The sequence below is a fragment of the Hermetia illucens genome, chromosome 3 (assembly GCF_905115235.1).
Source record: "Hermetia illucens chromosome 3, iHerIll2.2.curated.20191125, whole genome shotgun sequence".
In the NCBI taxonomy this organism is placed as follows: Eukaryota; Metazoa; Arthropoda; class Insecta; order Diptera; family Stratiomyidae; genus Hermetia; species Hermetia illucens.
Window position 1 is genome coordinate 167,361,243 of NC_051851.1, and position 25,322 is coordinate 167,386,564.

At 45.6% G+C, this 25,322-nt stretch overlaps 1 protein-coding gene across 3 annotated transcripts in view; it reads left to right on the top strand.

The window, feature by feature from the left end:
• The window catches only part of LOC119650694 (disintegrin and metalloproteinase domain-containing protein 10), a 299,715-nt gene that overhangs the window by 171,732 nt on the left and 102,661 nt on the right, over positions 1-25,322 (top strand). For all 3 annotated transcript variants that reach the window (XM_038053675.1, XM_038053673.1, XM_038053674.1), the window contains one exon: positions 25,122-25,318. In XM_038053675.1, coding sequence (XP_037909603.1) covers positions 25,122-25,318 — 197 coding nt within the window. The remainder of the gene's footprint in view (positions 1-25,121; positions 25,319-25,322) is intronic.

Here is a 25,322-nt window from a genome sequence, read left to right on the forward strand (position 1 = left end):
CACCCTTCTCTGGGTTCACAGTTATAGGAACATAGAAGGAGATAGGCAGGCTGATGGACTGACCAGTAGGCCCCCTTTCGGGCAATCTACGCCCAGTTGGCAACTGTCAGGGGCAGAATCTAGTCGTACCATTTACCAACAACTGATTGCAGATAGTCAAGATCTGCACAAAGTCAAGTGGGACTTATATTTAACTTTTCAGCCTTTGATACGGCTTGCATTAAATCCTTTGACAGGAACGCACAACTTCTGGACTTCATAATCTTCATAAACTTCATAAACGGTATACGTCAGTAGGCAATTAATCTACCCCCAATATTGGGGACATTTAAATCTGCAGTGTTGACTTCGATAGTATGGGCAGATTATTTCCGCACGTATCGAGATGAGATGAAATTTTCAAAGCCTTATTTGAAAACTTCCGGAGAAACGATAAAAAGGCTCTAGTTTCAAAGCCAGCGATAGACCTGTTGTTTCTTAACTCACGTGATACTCAATGCATGACTTTTCAGACCTTTTAAAATGCCATTCATCACCTAATGACAGCCCGTAATGTCAGTCCAACAACAACTGCGCAAGGATGACAAAATTCTGCCTACAATTAACCACAACTGTCTACTCATTAAGTAGTACTTGGTAGGACGCTTCCAAGAAGATCACCCAAAACATCACCTACTGGACAAGATTTGATACAAGATTCGGGCCACTTGACGATGCGTCCCTAATTTCTCAGTTGATATGAAAGAGGCTGGCATGTACTCCTGAGTTGGGTTGCTATGCCGAATTTTTGATCCTTTGAAGGAAATTCATCTATATCTTGAGCTGATGGGAAATATAATAGTTGCCAATTTTTTAAGGCCAGGTGTAGGTTAGGACAACTGTTACCGACATCGGCCTCGAAAGTGACTACCGTTTGCGTGTTATTGCTGCATCTGCTTGCAAGGAAGCACAGTGCTCAAGTTCAACAAAGACCACAGGGAAACACGGAGATGGATCGATTAACTTCCGCTGAAATTACGCCGATGGTCAAGGCTCACCTGTGTCAATCAAGAAGGATTTACCCCGCCTATAACAAGACTCGATCGCAAGAGCTTTTGGACGAAGCGCGTGCAAATGCGCACAGGATTACGGCGATCTGCACGAAACCCTGGTATTTGCCCAGCTATAGCTAGAGACAGGCTGCGGAAACTAAGTACACAATTCTCTGATGATTTCAAAGAGATCTCTGGTTGCAGAGTAGGGAAGCTGTTATGCTCCGTGAATGCTACGGTTTTTCTTTGCAGATCTGGGCCGTCTGGATTCTGCTCATGATCTGACCTTGCTCCTAACACAGTAGTCATGGTCTTAGGAGTTTGTCGTATCAAAATCTCGCACTTCGGCGTTAATTGGACATTGAAGTTAATCATGGTTGCCTTGTTCTGATTCTGCGTTATGATTTCTTTGGTCCAAAAATAAATACAGGAGCTAAAGAGACAATGCAGACAACTCAGTACTATTTGATGGTTCCGAGAATTTGAGAAGTGATGTAGCGAGTATTTAGCTAAAATTAAGGCTGGCGAGGTTTAACTGGCAAGTCTAGGCCAAATCGCCTTGTGTAATGGGAGGTGAGTGAACATATTCAAGCAGATTCAGTTATAAAGCCCAAAATTGGTTGTGCTGATAAGGCCTTCAGGCTGAGATCAAAGTGGATGGGCTTTCTGGTGTTCGTTTTCTCTACTTCTAGTAGAAAGCGTGTATTTTACTCTTGAAATAGGCGACTCATATTGCGAAATATCATTTTTGTCACAATTGTCCTGCGTGTGATTCTTTCAAGCTAAGCCAACCGGGTCTGTAGACACACGAAGATTTATGCGCCTTCGACGAAAATTGAAATAAAGAAAGTTTATGCGAAATGCCTGCTTGTGGGATAAGGTCGGTTCAGAGCTGTTGAAGTCCCTTTGGTTGCAGCGGCTTCCGAAGAGCACCCGCGCCATCTTGGCTTGCGCGAATCGGGGTCGTTGGAGGTACTGTCCGCCAGGCCCGATAAAGTCCACGAGGTATACGCACGCTGCGTGGTCGCGGAAGTCTCTAGATACACATGTCGGAAGGTGGAAAACCTCAAGGATATGGTAACGACACTGGCGGACGCAGTCTCGAGGCTTACGGCGACAGTAGGTACTTTGTGTTCGGGAGGTAGATCTCGATCGCAGTCACGGTTGAGATCTGCTTCCCAAAAAGGTCGTTCAGGTAGTCGCACGCCGGCACTCTCATCGGCCTCGACTATTTGCTGGTACCATCGTAAATTGGGAGCTTAAGCGACTAAATGTACCACCGGATGCATTTTTAATGCAACAAGAAACTAGCCTCGCTTGGTGCTTCAGTGACGGCTACCCAAAGCGCAGTACGACGTCGCCTTATAATATTTGACCCTCTGAGCAGGCCTTGCTTTCTGGTCGATACGGGCGCGGAGGTGTCAGTTCTTCCCGTATCCCGTCCGAATACGTTGATTCTGCAGAATTTGAGAACTCATTCGTGAGGCTCGGATTGCCCCGAACGTTTTTGTGGCGATTCGTTTTGGCGGTCATTAGGACCCCCATTTTAGGCGTCGACTTCCTGTGTCACTATGGGCTGTTGGTAGACTTACAGAACAAAGCATCAATAGACCCCACAACCTCTTTAAAGTCATCAACAAAAGCTTCCACCTGCGAAAACGACACTCTTTCGATTATTTTCGAGGATCTTGTCGACCATCGCATTCGCGCACTCCTCAGAAAATACCGTAACATCAGTACTGAAAATAGTTTCCCCCAGCCGGTTAAGCAGGATGTACAGCACCACATGAACACTACCGAATCCCCAAAATCCTCAAATGTGCGTCCCCTTTCACCCCAGAAGCTTGCTGTTGCAAAACAGAGTTCTATGAATTAATGGAACAGGTTATTTGCAGACCTTCCAATAGCTGTTGGTCCTCTCCACTTGATTTGGTCCCTAAGCCAAACGGCGAATGGAGGCCTTGCGGAGATTACAGGCGCTTGAATGCTCAGACAATTCCCGACCGATGCCCTATTCCACTCATTCATGACATTCGCATTCGCTAACAAACTGCCAAATTCTTCGAGTTCACCAGGATGACTTTCGGCTTGTGCAACGCTGCGCAGACATCCTAGAGATTCATCCACTCTGTCCTGCGAAACCCAAACTTTTGTTTCGAAAACATGGATGATGTTTTGGTCGCTTCTTCTTTTGAATTTGAGCAGTTGTACCATTTCGAGTGCATTTTTCAAGTCTCCTTGAAGCCGGACTCGTTTTAAACGTTGAAAAATGGAGACTCTTAGAGAATCAGGTAAAATTTCTCAACCACATGATTACCTCTGATGGAATCCAGCCTGACCCAGTCAAAGTTGAAATGATTAAGGACTTTCCCCTGCCAACCACGGTGAAGGATCAACTTCTGCGCCTACGATCGTGAGCTACTCGTCGCGTGCCTCGCTATAAAATACTTCCGTTTCTCCCTTGAGGGCAGGCCAGTCACCGTGTTCACGGACCACAGGCCCCTTACTTTCGCGCTTAGACAAAAGCCCGACAAAGTGTCCCCTCGCCAACTTAGGCACTTGAATTACATCAGCCAGTTTACTTCTGATATCCAACACGTGTTTGGAAAAGACAATGACGCTTTGTCTCGAATCTAGGAAGTCACGGTCCCAGCCGCGGTCGATTATACGGCAATCGCCGAGGCACAAAAAGACAACGCCGGGCTTTGGAGCCTGAAAGCAAACTGCAAATATAAATTCAAGGAGTTTCCTATTTTCGGCTCAAACTCTTACTTACTTTGCGAGATCTCAAACAAAGGACCCAGGCCATTTATTCCGGCCGATTTTCGCAGGGAGGTATTTCACGATCTTGTGCATCCAGGCATCAGGGCGACATTGGGAAATACTTCAGGGCGTCCATGAACAAGGACGTATACCCTTGGGCCAGACAGTGTATCGACAGACAGAGACAGAGTGTATTCTTTTGTCGCAGTTAGGAAAGCTCCTTGGCTTTAAACGGGATAGGACTACTGCATATCATTCCGCGGTCCAATGGGATGCTGGAACGTTGGCATCGGACACTAAAGGCCTTAATGGCTCGCGGCGATCTGTCCTCGGCCTCCGCCCAGTCCACCGAAAGGAATTTACGGCTAGCCCCGCGGAAATGATGTGCAAGGGGAACATGCGACTCCCCGCCGACCTTGTGCTAAATATCATAGCAGGGTTAAGTAACTGCTGCATTCTGCGCCTACTTGGGGACGCGGTTTCCGTGACTTCGTAACATCGGTTTTCCGTGTAGGGTTGTCAGCCCTACCCAACTCCCAACCTGGAGGACCAGTTGGTACATTTTGTCCCGTTTTTAGGCGCGAGAGACTCGCCTTCATCCTTCTCCGCCTGCAGTTTTTTATGAAGAAAGAACTCCCAGCGATCACCACGTGGAGGTGGAGATAGGGTTTGTTAGTAGAGCTGTTGGTGTTGGTTGACGGGCATTTCCCAGGTTTTATGACACCCACGATGGTATCAATCCTCGTTTCGACCTGGGACCTATATTACCCCTTGACCTCCAGAACATCAGGACTGCCAAAGTGCCATCAAGGAAAATAACATTAGCAACAACAGTGGGGGGGCTGGTGGGGAATGGTAACATTCGACAGAGTAGGATCCTACTCAGTTGTCAATATGGAGTGGTCTGTGCAAAAGCGCACATTTTGTGCGAGAGCCTATTTCGAAAACGCACATTCAATCTTCCGCGTACAACGTGCCTTTCCGATTGAAATCGAATTGTTTCCTGCGTGAATGCATTCGAGACTCCTGGAAAAACATATGTCGTCAATTTGAAGGGTATGTCAGAACACCGACACTACCCCAGAAAACATTGAGAGGGTTCGGGCCGCCATTGAACAGTTTCCTCGGCATGCAATACGGAGATAGTTAAACATTCCTGGCATTTCGAGGCGTTCCATTCATCGAATAATTAAAGAAAATCATATGCATCCTTACAAAGTGATAGTCGTCAATGAATTGCTGCCACATGGTTATGAAGCTAGACAAGCTGCCTGTGAAAGCATGTTTGTCGCGCTACCACGGGACATCGTCATTTTCTTTTCGGGTGAGGCACATTTCCACCTTAGTGTCAGTGTTAATAAATAGAACATGCTCTATTGGAGTGTTACGAATTCCAGGGAGCTCCACTAGAGGTTTTTACACTCCAACAGGGTTAGAGTATGCTGGGCGCCTTTATTTTTTTAAAGAAGTGAACCGAGCCATTCCGTTCAATTCAGCTCGTTACATGACCATGATCCAGGATTTTTTCTTGACTGAATTGGTTGAGTTTGAACTGGAAGAAATCTGGTTTCAGCATGATGAGGCCGCAGGAGGAGGAGATTTGAACAGGTTTGGGGAGCTACATTCCCCAATAATCAAAGAAGCATTGCCTTCTATTATTATTATTATTGCAGATGCCGGATTTTACCTAATACTAGCACTAAGTGCCAAGCATTTGGGCTCGGATAATCCTACCTACTTAAAAACTAAAGGGGCGTTGGTGGTAGTGGCCGGTGGTAGGTCAATGGGAGAATCCGTCGAGAATTCCCCACAACATCGAGCACGTCTGCAGAATGGTGTACTTCTGTATGGTTTGAACCAGACTGTGCGAAAGTTCCAGAACTGCGGCCGACTCCACCTACATGACACACGATGTCGGTGGCTGACACCCGCAGGGACCTCGAGACATGTTCGCAAGTCCAAGTTAGGATGGACGCTCTTCGGAGGCCGCTACACTCACCATAAGAGGGCCCCTTTAAAGCCCTGGAGTGACGGGAGCACTCCTTTAAGCTCGACATTCGGGGCGGGCCCAAGTGGGTCTCCTTGTCGAGGCTGAAGGCTTTCGCCCGACCAGGGGATGCTCCAAAAAAGCGTCCGCGAAGCGTCAGGTTCGCCCGGTTACTCCATTGGCGGGATCATGTCCCGGGTTTTTTCCGCTGAATCCATGCGGTTTCAGCTGGGGCGGACTGATGTGGCGACAGATCGGAGGCATGAACCACGACCCCATGGCAATGGTGAACTCGCCTCCGCCGACACACTGCACGGTCGTCGCTGCGGCTGCCGTGAAAACGTTCCTTCCCCTGAATCAGACCGCCGCCGTGAACTGTCGCAAGTAAACAAAGAAAATTACTGGACAAACACAGAGACAAACCCATCATTTATGACACGGCCGGGATGCGAACCTGGGGCTGCTGGATAGGCATGACAAATTTCGTTCGTCCTTTCGCCTGCCCATTTTTTCGTGGCCTCCAATTTTAATTCAGGTTTCTGTTGATGCAGTCATAGCTTTGATTGCTTGGAAATGTGCCAATTGTTTTTACAAGTGAAACCGAGTTAATTGACTACTGATCCTGATTATATAGAACTAATCCTTTTATGTAGAGTCAGTTATATAATTAAGACACTATAATTTGTTGTTTTTAATTTGTTCACCATCTTTGAGGTGATAATTAGGTACTCCAGGCATACCTGAACGTCAAATTCAACGTTTTTGGAAAAGAAAAGAAAGGACAAAATCCCAGGCAGGACCTGTTCTAATGAGTTAACTAAGAGCCGCTCATAACTTTCTTGTCGTGTTAACTTCCTACATTCCTTTTCCTAATTTTCCTCTTCAACTTTTCTCGTAGTAAAGTGAATTGAAACTAAACGCCAAAAGGAAACTCATTCTTCATGAACGATTCAGACCGTCTTTTACGTCCTGATTTTTTCTCTTAGTTTCTACCTAGAAAATTTGATATGACACTCATAGGAATGTATGTACATATGTCGAACAAAAGGAAAAGCTTTAGATTACGCTTTCCATTTAATCTTCAGTTTTACGCTCGCCCTTTGTTGGGCAGCGGCAAACATTCCGTCAAGAATCTTCTTGACACATTTCCAGTCTTAATACTATTGTTTGTCATGGTCCATTCTATTTTAAGGAGTTCCTTTGCGCTCGCAGGTAATGGCACCCCTCCGCACATACACCCACCTCCATAACCATCCTCTCTTCTCCATCCCTATTCGGCTCTTCTTTCTTGAACATCTCTTTTCTTCATGTGTTCTTTCCTAGTATTTGGGGGCAGTCCATAGGGCCCGTTTTTAGTACTTCACAAGGACTCATTCAGCGATTTTTGAAGGATGTAGAAACATTAAAATCCTGTTGTTGTGGGTGGTAGTACAAGGAGTAGGGGGAGATGAAACCCTTGTTAACTACTAACTATCTCAGCAAAAGGTGGTAGAGACATAAAACTTCTCGAATTGACGAGGACAGTAGCGAGCCTTGAAAAGAATTCGGGTAAGTGGGCTACTTTGCTTACTAGGGCATATGACGTTAGCGTAAGAATGTGTGTCCTTTCCACCCTTTCATGGGAAAATTCTAATCTGGGCTGGATGAGTTCTTTCGTCGTTTTAAAGTTTTGCTGAATAGAATGCGGAAAAGATTTTAATGAATTGATGCCAGCAAACTGGCAGGGACTGCCATTTTCCCTTTTCAATTTTTTTCTTGATAATCTCTAAGTTCCGAGTTTTTGCATTTAATTAACTTTCCTTTTTTATTCCTAGTCGTAATTGACATTAACGGTAAGCATAATTCCCACATTTTTAAGGAAAATTGAGAAAGTTTGTGGAACTTTTCATTTGAGTCTTTTATTCGAACTTTGTTGAACTCTTGCTAAACTCAGTTAAGGACGAGAAGAAAAGTCGATTTGAAAAGAATAATTCAAATTCCAGCCCAGACGAAGGCTGGGGGAGCCGTTGAGTATTGAAACGTATAAATAACTTCTTCTTTACCTTACCAGACCCTTAACATTTTCTCCCTGCTCTGGCACATATGTTCCTGCATATTCCTCAGAAATCTCCCCCACATCCTTCTAAGAAAATTCTTATCCTTAGTCGTCCTAGTTGACTGTTGTTAGTAAATAGAACATAAATTTTCCACCACTCGCATAAATTCCACATTGCGACTCTGAGGAACAAGTGGACGTCGGCGGTAGAAATGGAGTGACGAGAAAGGTAATGTCTGCCAAGTGGAGGTTAAGGGTGGAAATAGAAGCAGTGCGAAAACAACACCCTTCATTCAGCCTAAGCCTCGGTGAAAGCAGAATGTATGGAGGAATTGTGGGAAGTATGTCAAGTGAAGGAGTTAATGTTAAACCATGCCAAGCTAACGGGGGAAGGACATCTTGGGGTGGGTAAGAACGTGAGAAAAAGGAAGAAATTGTACTTTTCACATTTGTTGGGTTTTACTTTCTGTGAATAGTTGAATTCAGACTGCTTTGTCCATGCTCTTCTATTTTTGCGTATTCTGCTGAACAAGTTTTAACTATCCTCTTGTGAATGGTACTTGGGATGTCTTAAGGAACTAAGTAGAAGGTTGAACTAGAAGTTCACCAGCGTGTCATGTCAAATGCTGAGGTGGAAGATGTTTCGCTAATATACAGATATATCTGTTTTCTCTGCTGGTTTTGTCTATTGGGTGGTTTTTAACGCATACTTTTGGGGTTGAAATCGCTGCTTTGCAGGACCATTAGCTTCGTTGTCTTGAAGCAAATATTTCTACTATATGACACCAAATAATCCTCATCCTTGTAGTACTTGTCACTACCGTGGTAGTAATGGAAAATTAATTCGACCTTAGAAGTACCAAAATACCATATGTCCACGAGTAGGAGTTTGTGGAACCTTCCAGCTAAAAAAAACTTGCAATAATGGTGCCAAGGAAGTTAGACGCCAATCATTAATCCAACTTATAGGTCAATCGATTCGGCCAGTTCTTACTTGCTTTTGCAATAAAGGTCCTGGGGAAGGCTGAAGCATATTGACAGGAATGGGTGGTGATACTGCGTATGTGTGATTGACGCCCCATATCCCATAAAAAGGGTTTATAGCAACCGTATATGTATATTACAATGATACTCTATAGTCCTCGCAGGATAAATTTTATCCATAAAATCTTGCGCGGTACAATGCATGAGAAACTGATTTTGCTGGAACTGGTTCGACGGTTTCACTGGGAGAAGCCAATGTCACACTTTTCTTACCTTTGGTGTTGATCTGGTTTTCCTATTGCAGAATCCTTGTGCTTTTCTGATTTCCAGTGCCTAGCTATTGTCCTCCTTTTTCATGACTTTTATGGCTTTAGTTGCTGAGGAGTCCCCTTGCGTTGCACTTTCCAACGTGATATTCAGGTTTCATATGCTTTTCCCTTTTCTTTCAAACTTTGTTTTGAACAGATTATTTCTTTGCTTAAGATACGCTGGCTCGGGCGAGCCTTACCATTGTCATAGCAGGAAAGTGCATGTGATGAAATTTGTCAACGCCTTGCAAAGTACTGTCTTGAACTATCTGCCCTTGTTGCTTGTTATAGTTTTTGGAGTATCCTTGCAGTATATGCAGTTGGTGAAAAGGGTATCAGCGATGATGTTGATGATGATGACATCCTGCAATAAACTATGGGGATTTTCTGATGGCCAAACGACCTTCCTGAGTGGACAAAAGCGACCTAGTGGGAAGAGCTATTCTAAAAACCTAAAAAGTTGGTGAAATTGTCCTTGGGGGTCTGAAATACTGAAGCTCCATCGGCACGTTCTTGCCCCTGTTCTACTCAGGCTCAGGGGAATGTGCGCCGGGTGTCATTATACAAAATTCATATGTCTATACCAGTGCGTGAGTCCGCACCGGATTTTGAAAATAATCGCACAAATATAGGGATACGCATAAGCCTTACTAGTTAAACTAAAACGCGAGCTAAAATCTAAAAAATGGAAATAAAAAGATTCGACGGCTCGACTGCGCGGGTGGGGCCATAAATCTTCCGACGCGTGTGTCGCGAATCAGGCGAGGAAATCCACCGCGGATCACAGTCCTGATCTTTGCTTGTCATCGCACATACAACAGGAGTTCCTTTGAAGTATGTGAATTCAGGGGCTATCCTGGTTCTTATGCTACCAGTATACCCATGGTAAGGTTTCCGTGCAGACTCGAATCTGATCGCCCTAATTAGGCCTTTGGAGCATTCGTCTACTGCATCACCGTTGGCAAACCAATGTGATACAGCGTCTTCCGGTGCCACCATTATGGAGGCTCTCCTCGGCCACTTGGTTTTGGTTCAGCCGACACAGCTGCCGGCCCATCTTCCTCACCGCCACCTCTGAGCAATTCGTCTGTTCAAAGGCAAAGAGGCTGCAAATTAAAAGCTAGAAAAGACGAGGAAACGAAGAAGGACTAGACCGTCGGCCGACGGAAGGCAAGACATTTGCGGAAATCCTTAGTGAAATCCGCTACAGGATGAAACCCGAAGACAATGGGGAGGAGGTGTCTTCCATACGGAAAACGAGAGGTGGCGGTGTCCTCGTCAAACTGGGCCCGAAGACAACTAGCAAGAGTGGTAGAAGTCCCCGAGCAATATGCGAGAAAACCCCTTAGCAGCGGGAGAATCAAAATTGGATGGGTAATATGCAAGGTAGGAGTGCGGATAGTCCCCACCAAGTGACACAGGTGTCTGGACTATGGACACACGTCATCAACTTGCAAGTTACTGGCCAGGAGGACAGCATGCTGGAGATGCGGCCAAGTATGTCATCAAACGAAGACCTGCAACGAAAGCGAAAGTTGGGTTTTTTGCAGGAATCGTGGCGTGTCTGGTGAGAGCATCGCACACACTGTGGCCACTGTGGCCAATCTTCAGGGTGGAATTTGGAAGGGCTAGCATGCGAATGGCATGATCCGCATTTTACAAATTAACATGCATCGGAGTGGAACCGCTCACCAGTTGCTAACACAGTTCGCTGCGGAGGTAAATGCTGATCTAGTGCTAATTAGTGAGCAATACCGAAATAAAGACCCGGCCTCATAGTATCTCGACTTATCGGGCACCGCTGCCATCTGAGATAACTTTTTTGGTGTTTACCTGACGCTGAATGAGACGATGCCGGACTTTCGGCGCCGACTTGATGCTCTCAAGGACGCCGTTTCAAGCACGAATCCTGGTAGGCCTCAGTCAGACTCCAGATGGAAACGGATTATGGAAGTGACCGCAAGACTTGGGCTCGTAATTTTAAACACCGGATCCACGCCAACGCTTCGACGGCCAGGCTATGAAGGAAGCACTTTTGTGTCGGAATATCTGGCATTATCGGTGGACGGTGGCGAGTTCTAGAACACTTCTTGGCTAGTGATCAGCAGCACATCGCGTTCTAAGTGGTCGACGCAACGCTCTGCCTGTGGAAAGTCGCGAGAGTGATCTTCGGGAAGTTCGTTGAAGCTCTTAGAGCAGGAATAGCTGCACTGGAGGGCGCTTCGGGGGGTGGTAGTGTCGCAGCTGACATCGTCGTAAATTCAGTGGTGAATCTGATAACGACAGCATGGGAGGCTTCCATGCCCCGGAAGGGCCCCTTCCGCGACAAGCCTTCTATGTACTAGTAGACGGCAGAAATTGTCGACCTACGGTAGAAGTGTCATAAGCTTCGCCGTTTGGCATAACGTTTACACATCAACGAAGAGACATGCGCCATAAAGGCACAGTACAGTACAGCAAAAAGGAGACTCCGCAGCACGATAAATAAAAGCAAAACTCGCGGCTGGCAAAACCTTGTCAACGGGGTGAATGAGGACCCGTGGGAACTTGGCTATAAGCTTGTCACCCGAAAAATTGAGACTCTGCGGATGTCCTGCATATTAAATACCGACTAGATGGACCGCATTGTACGGACGTTGTTCCCCAGACATCCTAGACGGGTTGATTTCAATATCGCGAAAAGCGTCGATGATTGCCCCCTTTTCACAATGAGATAGCTCGAAGAAGCGATTCCCAACTAGAAAAAACGAGAAGGCGCCAGCTCCTGATGGCATCCCGGCGGAAGTTTTCAAACTGGGATTCCACCAACGACCAGACTTGCTGTTTGGGGCGTTCAACACTTGCTTGAAGGAGGACATTTTTCCATGTCGTTGGAAAGTGGCCAGACTCGCGCTGAACAGCAAGGATAAAGGAGACCCGGAGCTCCCGTCTGCCGTCTCCCGTGGAAGTGCTCGAGAAGCTCATCAGGAGTAGACTTGCTGAAGCGATCCGCGCTACCGGGGACTTATCCACAAGGCTTCAAGACAGGGAGATCCACAGTGGATGCTATTATGGAGGTCGTAGGTGCGGTTCATCGAGCCGAGGCACACAGCCGCCGATCTCGACGGATAGTGCTCCTCATAACGCTTGATGTCAGAAAAGCCTTCAATTCCCTAAGATGGATAGATACGAGTATTCTAGTCACATTAGAAAACTCATTCAACGTGCCAACCTATCTCTTGCGGATATTGAGGGATTATCTGAAAGACGGCTCCCTGTTCTATGAGACGGTAGAGGGCCAGAGGAGAATGGAAATTACGTCGGGAGTAGCACAGGGATCCATCCTAGGGCCGGGCCTTTGGAACGCTTCCTACGATAGTCTGTTCAGACTCGATATGTCCGAAGAGTCCCGCATGGTCCGTTTTGCAGACGACGTTGCGGCTCTTGTTGCCGGACGTACTGTTGACAGCCGCAAAGCAGACTTGGCATATTGATGCGATGGGTAAGCGGATGGATGACTGCTCACGGTTTCAGCCTTGCGCTGGAAGAAAACCGAAGTAGTCAGCTTGACCAGAAGAAGAATCCCTACTCTGCGTCCCATATCGATCGGTGAGTTGACTATAAAGGCGAAACCAGTAGTTAAATACCTTGGTTTACTGCTCGACTCGAAGATGAGCTCCTTCGAGCAAATCAAAACAACAGCGGACAGGAGTTCAGCTGGAATCGCGGCTTTGAGTCGGTTATTGGCGAATGTTGGGTGCCCTATATCTACTAGGAGACGTCTCCTTTTGAGAGAGCAACGCAGTCCGTTCTGCTCTATGGCGCGGAGATATGGACTGATACCCTTGACATGCGTGTTGCTCAAGTGCAGACGCGGACAGTTTTACGAGTAGCGTCTGGTTATCGCACTGTCTCCGAACCGGCTGTGATGGTGATCGCAGCAGTGATCCCCGTTGTCCTCCTTGCCAAGGAGAGTAAAGCTATCTACCGCGATAAGGGCGAGAACTTACGAGAGGTGGTTGCCGGTGAAAAACGTCAATGTCCGCTTACGGAGTGGCAACTCTCTGGGCAAAATGAGCCAAGTGGCAGATGGACTGTGCGGCTCATCGACAATTTAGATCCGTCGCTGAATTGAACGCATGGTGAGATTGATTACTTCCTTATCCAACTTCTAAGTGGACATGGATTTTTTCAGTCTTACCTGCACAGGATTGGGAAGGCGCGATCCCCTGATTGTGTGCTCTACAATGGAGTGGCGGACGACGCTGAGCATAACTTTTTTTCTTGCGTTAGGTGGGACGGCTTTCGTGAGCAGCTTTATGTAGACACAGGGGAACTTTCGCCAAACAACATTGTTAGAGAGATGCTGAAGAGCGCTGGCAGCTGGAATCGTGTTGCGTATTATGTTTGGGCTTTTCCTATTGCGAAGAAGATTGAAATTGACCGAATGGTAAGGGGCTCCCTGAACTTACACCTCCCTTCCTCCCCTCCCGTTGGTGAAGGAGGTTCCCTGACTTGAAGATTCCCAAAGCCTGGAGAGCGGGATGGCTAGTTGGAAGTAATGTGTCAAACGGGCTAGCTCTCTGATGACAAGAAGGTGTTTAATTGGTAGTTCGGCAGCGTACTATTGCGGGATTTCAACATTCTGTGCGTAAACGTATTCACCTACCCTACTCCAAAAAACGGTTCACGCTATCGTGTGGAACTAACAGATCTGCAGTAACTTGAGGTGCAGCAATAAATAAGTCTGCAGAGAGGCCGTCAAGCCCATCGGCTTTACACCGTTTGACTGCGTGGGAATGATTTCTCTTGTGCATGGAGGAATGGTCATTTCATCCAGAAGAGGAGAAACCTCACCGGATGTGACACGGTTAAGAAACGTGGTGAAGTGTTTTTTCCACCTTTTCTGTTGACCGCTAACGTCCTTCAAAGACCGTTGAATGATTTGCGACCACATTCAAGCTCTTTCGGATCCGGGATACACTACTGAAATTATTACGTTCTACGGCATCTTCCACTTCCAGCAATAGCAACTTCTGTTTTGCTACAATGCACACAACACTAAATTTCTTGAGATTTCGCTGGGTATCGGAGTTCAATCGTGTTACGCCCGTTGTCTTTCGCATGGCTCAGTAGAGCCTTCAAGCCCTTCCATTTATTGATTCACTTCCACGATTAAACAGTCAACCAGATCTTATGACGCCTCTTCGCAACGTGGCCAACGACCTACGTAGCACCTGAGAAAGTGGAACTTTTGATGGCAGACCAATGCTCGTCGATATTCTCAGGCAGTTTACTTAGTCGGATCAGCGAGATAACTCTCCTACTGTCTAGCGAGAGCTGGATGGAACAAGCAGTCGATGTTGAACGGAAGCGACCATGAATGGTGATCCCTTTCAAGGCCGATGTCAGCGCCTTTCTTGTTACGCGCATCCAGTAGACGACTACTAAATCTAGTGCTAATCTTGAAGTGGTCGATCTGATTGCTCGTGTGGTGCCGGTCAGTTGAAACCCAATTGACTTAATGGCAGGCTCTGTGCTCGATCATTGTATCATCAATGACGAGGCGGTTGAAGCTGCAGAAATCCACGTCCCTCTCACCGCTACTGTTACTCATGGTTACGGTCGCCAAGACTGTGCTCTCTCATCACGTGCGCGAATAAGCTCAGCCCCCGCATCTGCTTATATTAGAACTGCTTGTAGAAAGCACTTTTCTTCACTATATGGGGAGTCTCTTTGGGTGCATAGCACTGTGCAATTTTGATGCGTCTTAATCCTACAGTCAGAAGTCTGTCAGTCTGTCAAAAGACCACGCCTCGCGTTAGCTGTCAGAAACAGCCCGATACCGGATTAGTATCTAGTATCGCTTGTATTTCCAGCCTCCTGCCAAAGGTAGTCGGTGTGAAGTCAGTCTTCATCCGAGGCATTGTTCACCTTTTTGGAAGCAACTAAGTTTCAAAATTTGCTGGTTGCTAGTGTACAAGTTTCGATGCCGTTTAGTTGCCTCTTACAACAAGCAGGAAAGACTTTGGGTATATAGTTAATCCCAACTCACAGGGCAATATTGGAAAGTTTGGTAGAAATTCAGCTACTATTAGTGAAGTCAGAACTAGAGGGATTCTATCACTCCCATGAATTTTGTGTCAAATTATGTGGATCTTGGAATCTACATACCAAAATGTCGTTTTGACGTTTGTAAATCCTAGATGGCTGCAGAAAGTCTTCCATATATTAACTTCTGAAAGAGTAGAAACCAATTAGCTAATATGAAGAGGGACAGATTAAGGACAAAATGGGAGAACTCATTAAAACATAAAACATTTACCCGGTTTTGTCATCATACTTTTATCATCAACAGCTGAAACTTTATCCTAGTTATTTCTGGTCGCCTTGTGCAGATGATTAAAATAATCAATCGATATCCTCTTATTGGTCCTGGCAACAAATACCTGCTAAATCCAAAACTTTCCTTGATCCTTCCATTTTCTATTTTCGTACCTCTGTAATAGATACCAGGTTGCTTGTTGTCCGCAGGTAAACTACAAGCTGTACTTGTATGTCGAAAACATGGCTGCAATACTAGACGACCAGCTGAGCCCCAGGACTCTCCGGAAGCATGAAACCTCCTTTCTTTAATGTTTGCTAAACTTTTCGTCGTATGCATTTAAACAATGAACGGTCTTCAAATTTAATAGCAGATGTCATATAATCCCTTATTTTATGTCCTCGCACAATATAAGGCTCGCATTCAGTGTGCTTCCGTGCAGAGTCCTTGGTGGAGCAGAATATTGACTTTGAAACTATAGTAACACTAAAAGCTCATTTCCCTTCCACAATTTCACATTCGGTTTAGTACGGATGATATGCTCGCAAAAGGCGCCATAGAAAATTGTAGTAAAAACCCGCCCCCGATGGCTTCCAGAGAAACAAAAACAAACCGCAGGAAAAGCAAACTACCCTCCACTATACAGTTTTTTCTAACTTCATTATAGATTTTCCTGTTTACCGTTTATTATCCATTTCTGTGCGCGAAATGGGAGTTTTCATTTTATTTCCTCCGTTTTTTTTTCGCTCAATGGATGGTTGTTGTTTCTTTTTCTCGTTCTCCATTTCACTTCTTTTTACCATTTTGCTCGTCCTGTAGCCATGGTTGTCGGTATGCTGCTGCTGTTTCACCTCCAGGCTACGATGGTATTGCACTTTAGAAAGCTCAACCAAATCCAAACAGAATATGGATTACACTATGCCCGGGCAGCTATAGGAAGCTTGCGGTAGCGTCAGGTGGATGGATTACAGAACCATTGCTGGTCGTCCTGTTCGCTGCCTGCCTGCTGCTTGCCTGCCATTTCAGCTGTGCTTACCAGTTCTGCCCCATCAGCGACTGCATTTCTATGCAGCCATTATACCTATCATTCTTTTGTGCAATCTAGTCAAGGAAGGTGACCGCGGTGCAACGGTCGCGACGATGGGGCTAGAAATAAAAAGGACGACAAAAGGAAGAAAGGGGGAAAAAACTAAGAGAAAAAAAAACATTGGATAAAATGCGAATGGAAAATTGAAGGACTTCTGGGAATGATGTCGGTGAGGCAGGAATGCAAAAGGACTACTGAGCGACAGTGGAATCATCACAGATGAATATGAAAACGGTTTAGCGGAATATACGCCTGAATGATGTTGTGAAAACGGAAAATTTTGAAAAAGAATTGAAAATAGAAAAAAGGAATATAGCACGAGATCTTCAAATCCTGGAAAGGGTTGAAACGTCGAGGATGTGATATTATCTTTTCCAGCGGTATTCGCTGAATATTTGAATTGCTGGTGATTTATGCGGGACCATATTTTTATGGAATGATGCCCTTGTATGTTTGAGGACTCTGAAAGCGTCAGAAGATATTAAAGTGAATGTTCTACACCATATGAGGGAAAGGACTTGCCGCTCTTTTTTTCAGATAGTAGCTACACTTTTGTGGAGTGCACTTTGAATTAAAATCTTTTGAATATTTTGCACAAGTTCATTATTTGTCCTGTGAAATGTACTTTTTTTTTGCCCAACAGCAAAAATTGTATGAAATTATCAGATTTTAAGGTTGGGTGCAGAGAGGCTCATAATTAGTTGAAATGTGGAAGGTTCAAGTTCATTTAGCTATTGGATGAGAAACCTGTGGAGGGTACAATATAAAAAAGTGAAAGGGAGTTTTGCGAATTCATACCCAGGGTGTTATCTCCAGATCATTTGAAGGACTGTAATCATCAGTGCGCTTCTACTTTATAGTACTAGTTTACGCAAGGCCTATCTGACACTTCTGTCATCCTAGAGATCTGGCATACAGTTTGAAGAAAAGTTAACTTCATGCCTAATTCAAAGAGCCATTTTTCTCCTTTGGACAGGTAGTACGAGATTTCCGCAAAAGTACCTTTGTTAATAATGGAACTATAAAAAGATTTTCGAAAAAGTGCCCTTTCATTTGGTATTCCCAGGTTCCCTCATAACAGATTAAACCTCCCTTCGGTGGGGTATCAATTGAGTTCCGTGCCATTCAGTGTTACGACCAGCTACCGTGGCAGCTTTTAAGTTTCATTCCGGATTTTATTTGTTGTCGAGTCTGATGTTTGCCTTATGGGGGGCGGTTCCACAAGAACAGAGCTATTCCTAATATATTATACCTCAGGGGTCGTCAACGATCCTTAACGAGTCGCTTACGATACGGTGGGTGGCATCCCCGAGGTTCTCGTGCGAGTAGTTCTGACTCCCTAGCAGGCATTATACGGGGTGCGGCAGCATCACTTCCTTTTTTCAAAACTCAATAAAAACTATTGTATGCATCGGAATATATTTATTTATTTTGTATAATGTAGGTACATGTCTAAAGTTTTTATTTACATTGTTTTGAAGATCAAATTTGTTAGGTGACGTCCTCCATTCTCCATACATTGCGTAAACCGATTTCTCGCGTTTGTCATGACTCTTGTTAGCATAGCAGATGTTATGTTGGCAATTCCTTCTTGGATGTTGGTCTTCAAATCGTGAAGGGTTCTTGGACGGTTCACATAAACACGGGATTTCAAAAAACCCTATAGAAAAAAATCACAAGGGGACAGATCGGGAGAGCGTGCCGGCCATTCCAAATCGCCTCTAATTGAGATAAGGCGCTCTGGAAAGTGTTCCCTCAAAACAGCCATCGATGCTCTTGAAATGTGCGCTGTTGCACCGTCTTGTTGGAACCAAGTGTCCCCCAAATCCAAATTTTCTAGCCGTGGGAAAAAAAAATTCTATAGCATACATACCGGTCCGAATTCACTGTCACTGTAACCTCATTTTCCTAAAAAAACCGGGGACCTATAATTCCAGCTGAGGAAATTACACACCATAATGTGACTTTGGGTGAATGCAAAGGCTTTTGAAGCAATTCTCGAGGGTTGGTGTCAGCCCAGTAGCGCATGTTTTGTTTCTTAACCGACCCACACAAATGAAAATGGGCTTCATCGCTAAAAAAACAATAGCACCCTCAGGAACGACATCAAGAAGAAGCTCACACGCGTTCATCCGAGAATTGAAGTCACGTTCTGAAAGTTCCTGCACTATCGCCATCTTATAGGGATGAAAATGAAGATCATCACGAAGAATTCTTCTCACAGAACGATCGGATAGTCCAAGGGCAGATGCGTGTTTGCGCGCAGAACGCCGTGGCGATCGCAACATTGACGCTCTCACTGCTTCAATGCTCTCAGGTGATCTAACGGGCCGAGGGACTCCAGTTCTTCCTTTTGTCGCACTTGCAGTTTGTCTGAATGTAGTGACCCATGTAACAATTGATTTGCGGTCTGGGACGGGAGCCAACGGGGCCAAATTGAAGCGATTCCGAAATGCACGCTGTGTTGCAATAACCGAACATCCGCTTGAAAAGTAAACCTCAACGGCAAAGGCACGCTCCTCTCTATTCCAACGCATGATGGCGACTGAACCATGTCGGGACAAAACTTTACAGTATCCCCTCTTGAACGAGACCACTAGCGCTCCGCTATGACATCAACTAACTGAGTGGTGCGCATTTTAAAAAAGGAAGTTATGCTGCCGCACCCTGTACCTGCGTCTTAGGTAGTAGCCTTAAGAGGGTTTCTGGGTGAAGAGCGAACTGCTAATGATCAATACAAACCGGGAAACACTGGGAGTCCCCGGAGTCGTCGATAACTCCTTGTCGACTTCGCTGGGGTGATGTGAGCCTAGCTCTGCCAAGGTGGTAGTTGTGGCGTGTATCAGGAGCCAGCCCCTTCGGGATCCTGACCCAGTAGTGTGTATTGAACCAGTATTAGCAGACCACGTTGCTCCGAGCGAGGGGGTAGGGGCTTTGTCCCCGAGGGTATACCCGTTCCTGACTATTGCGACCCACGATGCGCTGATAAGAAAAACTAAAAATGGCGAACATAAACAAAACGAACGTGGAAATAGTGGAAATGGAGAAAGATGCGTCGCTCTCCCCAGCGCCCAGCGAAGTAAGCAGCAAGGGCTGAAATACCCGACGAGAAATCGGGATGCTTAGACGGAGAGGAGGACTCGCAAAGTGATGCACCTGCAACGGAGACCGGAACCCAGACAGTTGCGGAAAGAGGCACAGTGGAAACCATCGAAACTAACCAAATTGTCTCGAGTGGGAGTAGGAACGCTGTCGACTACTCTGGCGCAAGTTGAAGAGGAACGGCTTATTAAAAAATGCGTGGCAGTTGTGAAGCACGTGCGATTTGCGACGTTCCTCCAGAAAAAAGTCAGCAAAGGGGTGAAAAACGGTCTGATGGAGCTGGAGGAGCTCCTGGACAAAATTCCTTATTATAGGCGAACATGGAGAGTAATCCGCACACGGTTGTTGCCAGCCAACAATGCCTATTTCAGCTTACAAAAACTGTTTCGCTCGAAAGGTCTTACCATAGCGTCAAAGCTCATACTGTACAAGACTATGATCGTGCCAATCCTTATGTATACCCGGAGACTTGGGTTCTTAGCAAAAAAACTGCGAACTCTTGGCCGCGTTCGAGAGAAGAATCCTCCGAAGAATTTTTGGACTCTTACATGAGGATGGACGATTCCGTAGATTACAAAACGACGAAATCTACGAGCGATGCCACAGCCGTCAGGTTGTGGATAAAATCCGGTTCAATAGGTTACGGTGGGCGGGTCATTTAATCCGTATGGATGAAGCGGATCCAGCCCGGAAAGTCTATAAGGTCAATATCTATGGTAGAAAAAGAAGACGATGCAGACCCTGTTTGAGATGGAGTGATGGGGTAGTTCAGGATGCCAGACAGCTTTTAGGCATATCGAATTGGTGGACCTCGGCGCAAAACCGGGATGTCTGGAGTTCCTTATTAAGGCAGGCCTAGACCGGATACCGGTTGTTGCGCTGTTGATGATGATGATGTATAGAGAAGAGGTATACCTTTCAGATGGTATATGGGTTGGGGGAGTCAACGCAAGGCTGAAACCATGAGCAGTCATCCATCTGCTTATCCGTCGCATCAGTATGTCAAGTCTGCCTTGCGCCTGTTCAACAAAGCGTCCGGTAACAAGTGCCGCAACGTAGTTTGCATAATCGACCAGGCACGACTCTTCTGGCATGTCGAGTCCTTGCAGACTATCGTTTCTAGAGATCCGGCCCTAGGATGGATCCCTGTATTACTCCCGGCGTGATCTCCATCTTCCTCTGACTCTCTAGCGTCTCATAAGGGAGCGGTCTTTTAGATGATCACTCAATATTCGGTATGTTGAATAAATTATCTAATGTGCCTAGCATATCTGCCCATCTTACGGAATTGAAGGCATTGCTAATATCAAGTGTTATGAGGAGGACTATCCGTCGAGATTGGCGGCTCGATGAACCTCATTCAGGACCTCCATAACATCATCCGTCGTGGATCTACCTGTTCTGAGCTTAAGTGAGTCTACTCCTGATGAGCTTTTCTAGCACTTCCCTGGCCGTGTCAAGCATACGAGGTTAGACAATTATCTGATTTTATTGCCACGCTTGTGGTAAATCTGCAACTTTTAAACTTCCTTCCCCGGCATCCTTCTCCTCTCCATTGATATATTCACCATCGCTCTAGCTTGTTTAGTTCGCCTGCTGTGTCGTGTTGAGTAGACCTGTGTTAGTGGTGCTTGGCACGAAAATGGAGAAACCAAATCTAGAGCAACGTGTCGCGATAAAATTTTGCGCCAGATTGAGCGAAATAGCTTTGAAAAGTGCATGGCGATAGTGCTCTTAGTCGTGCTTAGGCGTTTCGATGGAATAAAGAGTTTAAGAAGGGGCGTGACATCGTGGAAGACGAGGCGCGGAGTGGGAGACCAGTCAAGGTGAGACCTGACGCGAATGCGCAGCGTGTCCGCACCCTAATCCGTGAAGATCGGCGTTTAGCAGTTTGAATGTTGGCCTCGGAACTGGGTATGAATCGTGAAACAGTCAGATGAATTTTAACAGGCGATTTCGGGATGAAAAAGTTGTGCGCGAAGATGGTTCCAAAGAACCTTTCTGAGAGTTTGGAACAAGTGGAAAACGATCCCATGCTGCTTGATCGCGTTATTACAGGCGATGAGAGCTGATTTTTCCATAACGACCCGGAAACCAAACGCCAAAGCTTACAATAGTTGTTTCTGAGTGACCGTGACGAGGGTACTCGCGGACATCCCAGTCGAAGCTTTCCAGAAATGTTACGAAGGATGGAAGACGCGCTGGAATCGCTGTGTAGCTGCCCAAGGGGACTAACTTGAAGGGGATGGCAAAGTTGTAGAATAATTTTTAAACATACGGTTTTTATAAAATCAGTCTCATTTCTCCATTGTCTAACTTCGTACATTGCGGTCGGTATGCAGACGGCAGCTCCTGGTATCCTTTTCCTCTTTGGTGATCAGCGCGAGTCTTACTACCTTCCAGCGACAAAGAAAAATCCCTTTTCTACTCCCAACGTGATCTCCATCCTCCTTTGACTCTCTAGGGTCTCATAGAGTAGGGAGCGGTTTTTCAGATAATCCCTCAATGTCCACAAGAGATAGCTTGGCACTTGGAATGAGTTTTCTAATGTGCCTAGCATATCTGTCTTTCTTACGGAATTGAAGGCATTTCTGACATCAAGCATTATGGCGAGCACTATCTCTCGAGATGGGCGGCTATGTGCCTCCATAACAGCTTAGGGATAAGTCCCCGGCACTGCGAATCGCTTTAGCAAGTCTACTCCTGATGAGCTTCTCCAGCATTTTCTCGGCCGTGTCAACCGTACACAGCGATCGGTATGCAGGCTTCAGCTCCGGGCTTCCTTTTCCCTTGCTGATCAGCACGAGTCTCGCTACCTTCCAGCGACAAGAAAAAATGCCCTGCTTCAAGCACGCGTTGAATACTCCCCGAGTCTGGCCTTTGGCGGAACACCTATTTGTATACTTCCACCGGGATATAATCCATTGTTTTTCATGGTGAGAACAGTTTCTTTGAATTTTCTTGTTGTGAAAAGAGCGCAATCCTCGACGCTTTCCGGACTCTTGACATCAACACGTACGGGGGATAATGGCGGTACAATGCGATTTATCTGGTTAGTACTTAGAATGGTGGGTTTTCGGGCAAGTCCCCTTGTGTGCTCATTTACCTCGTAGACCAAGTTCTGCCAGCCGCGAGCTTTGCGGAGTCTCCTTTTTGCTGATCTATACTCTGCCTTTATTGCGCATGCCTCTTCGCTGGCGTGTAATAGTTGTCCCAAACGGCGGAGCTTATGACACTCCCTCCGTAGGGTATCAATTTCTGCCGTCCACCTGTACATAGAAGGCCTGTCGCGGCTGGAGCCCCTCCGGGCGTGTAAGCCTCACATGCTGTCTTTATCAGGTTCACCATTGAGTTTATGACAATGTCAGCTACAATGCTACCACCTCCCGAAGTGCCCTCCAGCGCGACTCTGCCTGTTCCAAGAGCTTCAACGAACTTGGTGGTCACCCTCGCGATATTGCATATGCAGCAGGAGCCCCGACAAGTAACATCAATCACTTCAAAAACGATGTACTGGAGATCATCTGCCGAGAAGTCTTCCTGGACTCGCCACCCGTCCAGTTATGGTGTCAAAAATTCCGACGCAAACGTAATGTCAGCGATGCTTCCTTTACCGCCTGGGTGTATTGGGTCCGTTTTTTAAACCTACGACACCGGTATTCGTCGTCATTTCCAGGATCCGTTTCCCTCTGAAGCCTGGCTGAGGCATGCCCTATCAAGGGCCCTGGCATTAAAATCAACGCCATCCGTGCCCAAAACGGCGTCCAGAGCATCAAGCCGGCGGCGAAAGTCCGGTATCGTCGTATTTTAGAATCAGGTAAACGTTAAAAAACGTTATCCTTAAGCAAGTAAAACCACGGAGTCTAACGTCGTCGGAACCCAGATGACAGCGGTATCCGATAAGTCCAGATGCCATGAAGATGGGTCTTTGTTCCGGTATTGCTCGCTGATTAGCACTAGATCCGCGTTTACCTCCGCAGGAAATTGACTCAGCAGCTGATAAGCGGTTGGACACCGTAGAATGCGGATCATGCTAATCGCGCCCTACCCCTTTCTAGATCCGCCCTAAAGATTGGACACTATCCCGAACCCGCAGGTCTTCGCTTGACCACTTACCTGACTGCATCTGCGGCATGCTGTCCTCCTGTCGGATCCCTTTGCAACTTGCTGATGTGTGTCTATAGTCCAGGCACCTGTAGCACTTGATGGGGATTATCTGCATTCGTACCCTGCATACCACCCAACCAATATTAGTTTTCCTGATGCCAAGGGGTTTCTTCACGTATTGTTCGGGGACTTCCACCACAGTGAATTTTTGCCCTCAAGCATTTACAGAGGTGATACCTATCCAGGCATTGGTTACCTCTGGACATTCACGCTTTATGGCCTCCTCCACTTCGATCGCAATGCTCACTTCCACTTTAAACTTGTAAAAGAATTCAGTTACACGAATCTATTCTTCCAATCTGCATCGCTTCCAGCTCATTTCCTGCTGTTTTATGGTGAATGTGGTTTGTTGATTATACTCATGAAAAGCTGAATAATATTCCTAGCAACTGTGTTCCTTTGTTCGAATATTGTATGCATAGTATCTTGAATGCTGCCCTATCTGTTCATTAGAGAAGTTCAGTTCAAAGTTCACCCAACAGAAAAGGACCCCCATGCAGACATGACCTGGCATATTCTAAGGGAATTGATATGTAACTATTCAATCAAATGCAATGCACACAGCGTACTGACCTCAATATCTTTATTGGAAAATCTATACACGAAAACTTCATTGCTACTACAGCACTGATAATCTCGTTCAATCGTTTTCCAATTGGATACATTCACTTCATATCTCTTAACATCTCCAGTAGTGAAGAAAGATACTCGAAAAGATACATACCAATGGTTAAAGTAAAACGAGAACATGTCCATAAAGGTTCCATTTCTTCGTCTCCACGTCGACTCCGTCTCTCGGATGCATTCAATATGTTAGAAAGTGTATCTTACGAGTGAGTTGCTGTAGATATAGTATGTCTGTAGCTGATATGGTATCAACTAGATTGGAATATAACTTGTATCTTTTATGTGGTTTGTTGCATGGAGTGTTTAAAGTTTTATTATACATTTCATGTGCACAATTTTCTTACAAACTACAGATGAATATAGTTGAAAACTTCACAAGTGTGGAAGAGGAAACTTTCAAAATGAATGAAAGAAAATGATGCAATCTTGCATGCAGGAGTATGTGTTTATGGGGATGGTCGAAAGGAACTTGTTCGATGATTAAGATATTCAGATTCTTGGATGCAACTTTGGGATCTCAAAATTCCCTAATGCCTCTCCGCTTCTGAAAGGGATGCTTAAGTCGCACTTCTCATGCAAATAAATTGAAATTGATTGCGGGTCGAGAAACAGCTCGTACTTGTATCTTAAATCTAAAGAACACTATCTAGACTCAATTCAGATGAATCATCAATTGTTTGTGCAATATGCTTATAGTAATTGTATCTCTTTCTTATCTATTTTCAGGATTCAATCGACTTAATGAATACATATCGCACTACGAAACACTAAACTACGACGATAGGCATTTACACGCTAGTCATAATAGGGCTAAGCGATCTGTAACCAAAGATCATCACGTATATTTAAGATTTAAAGCACACGGGAAAGATTTCCATCTTAGGTTAAAACGTGATTTAACTACGTTTAGTGATAAGTTAGAGGTGA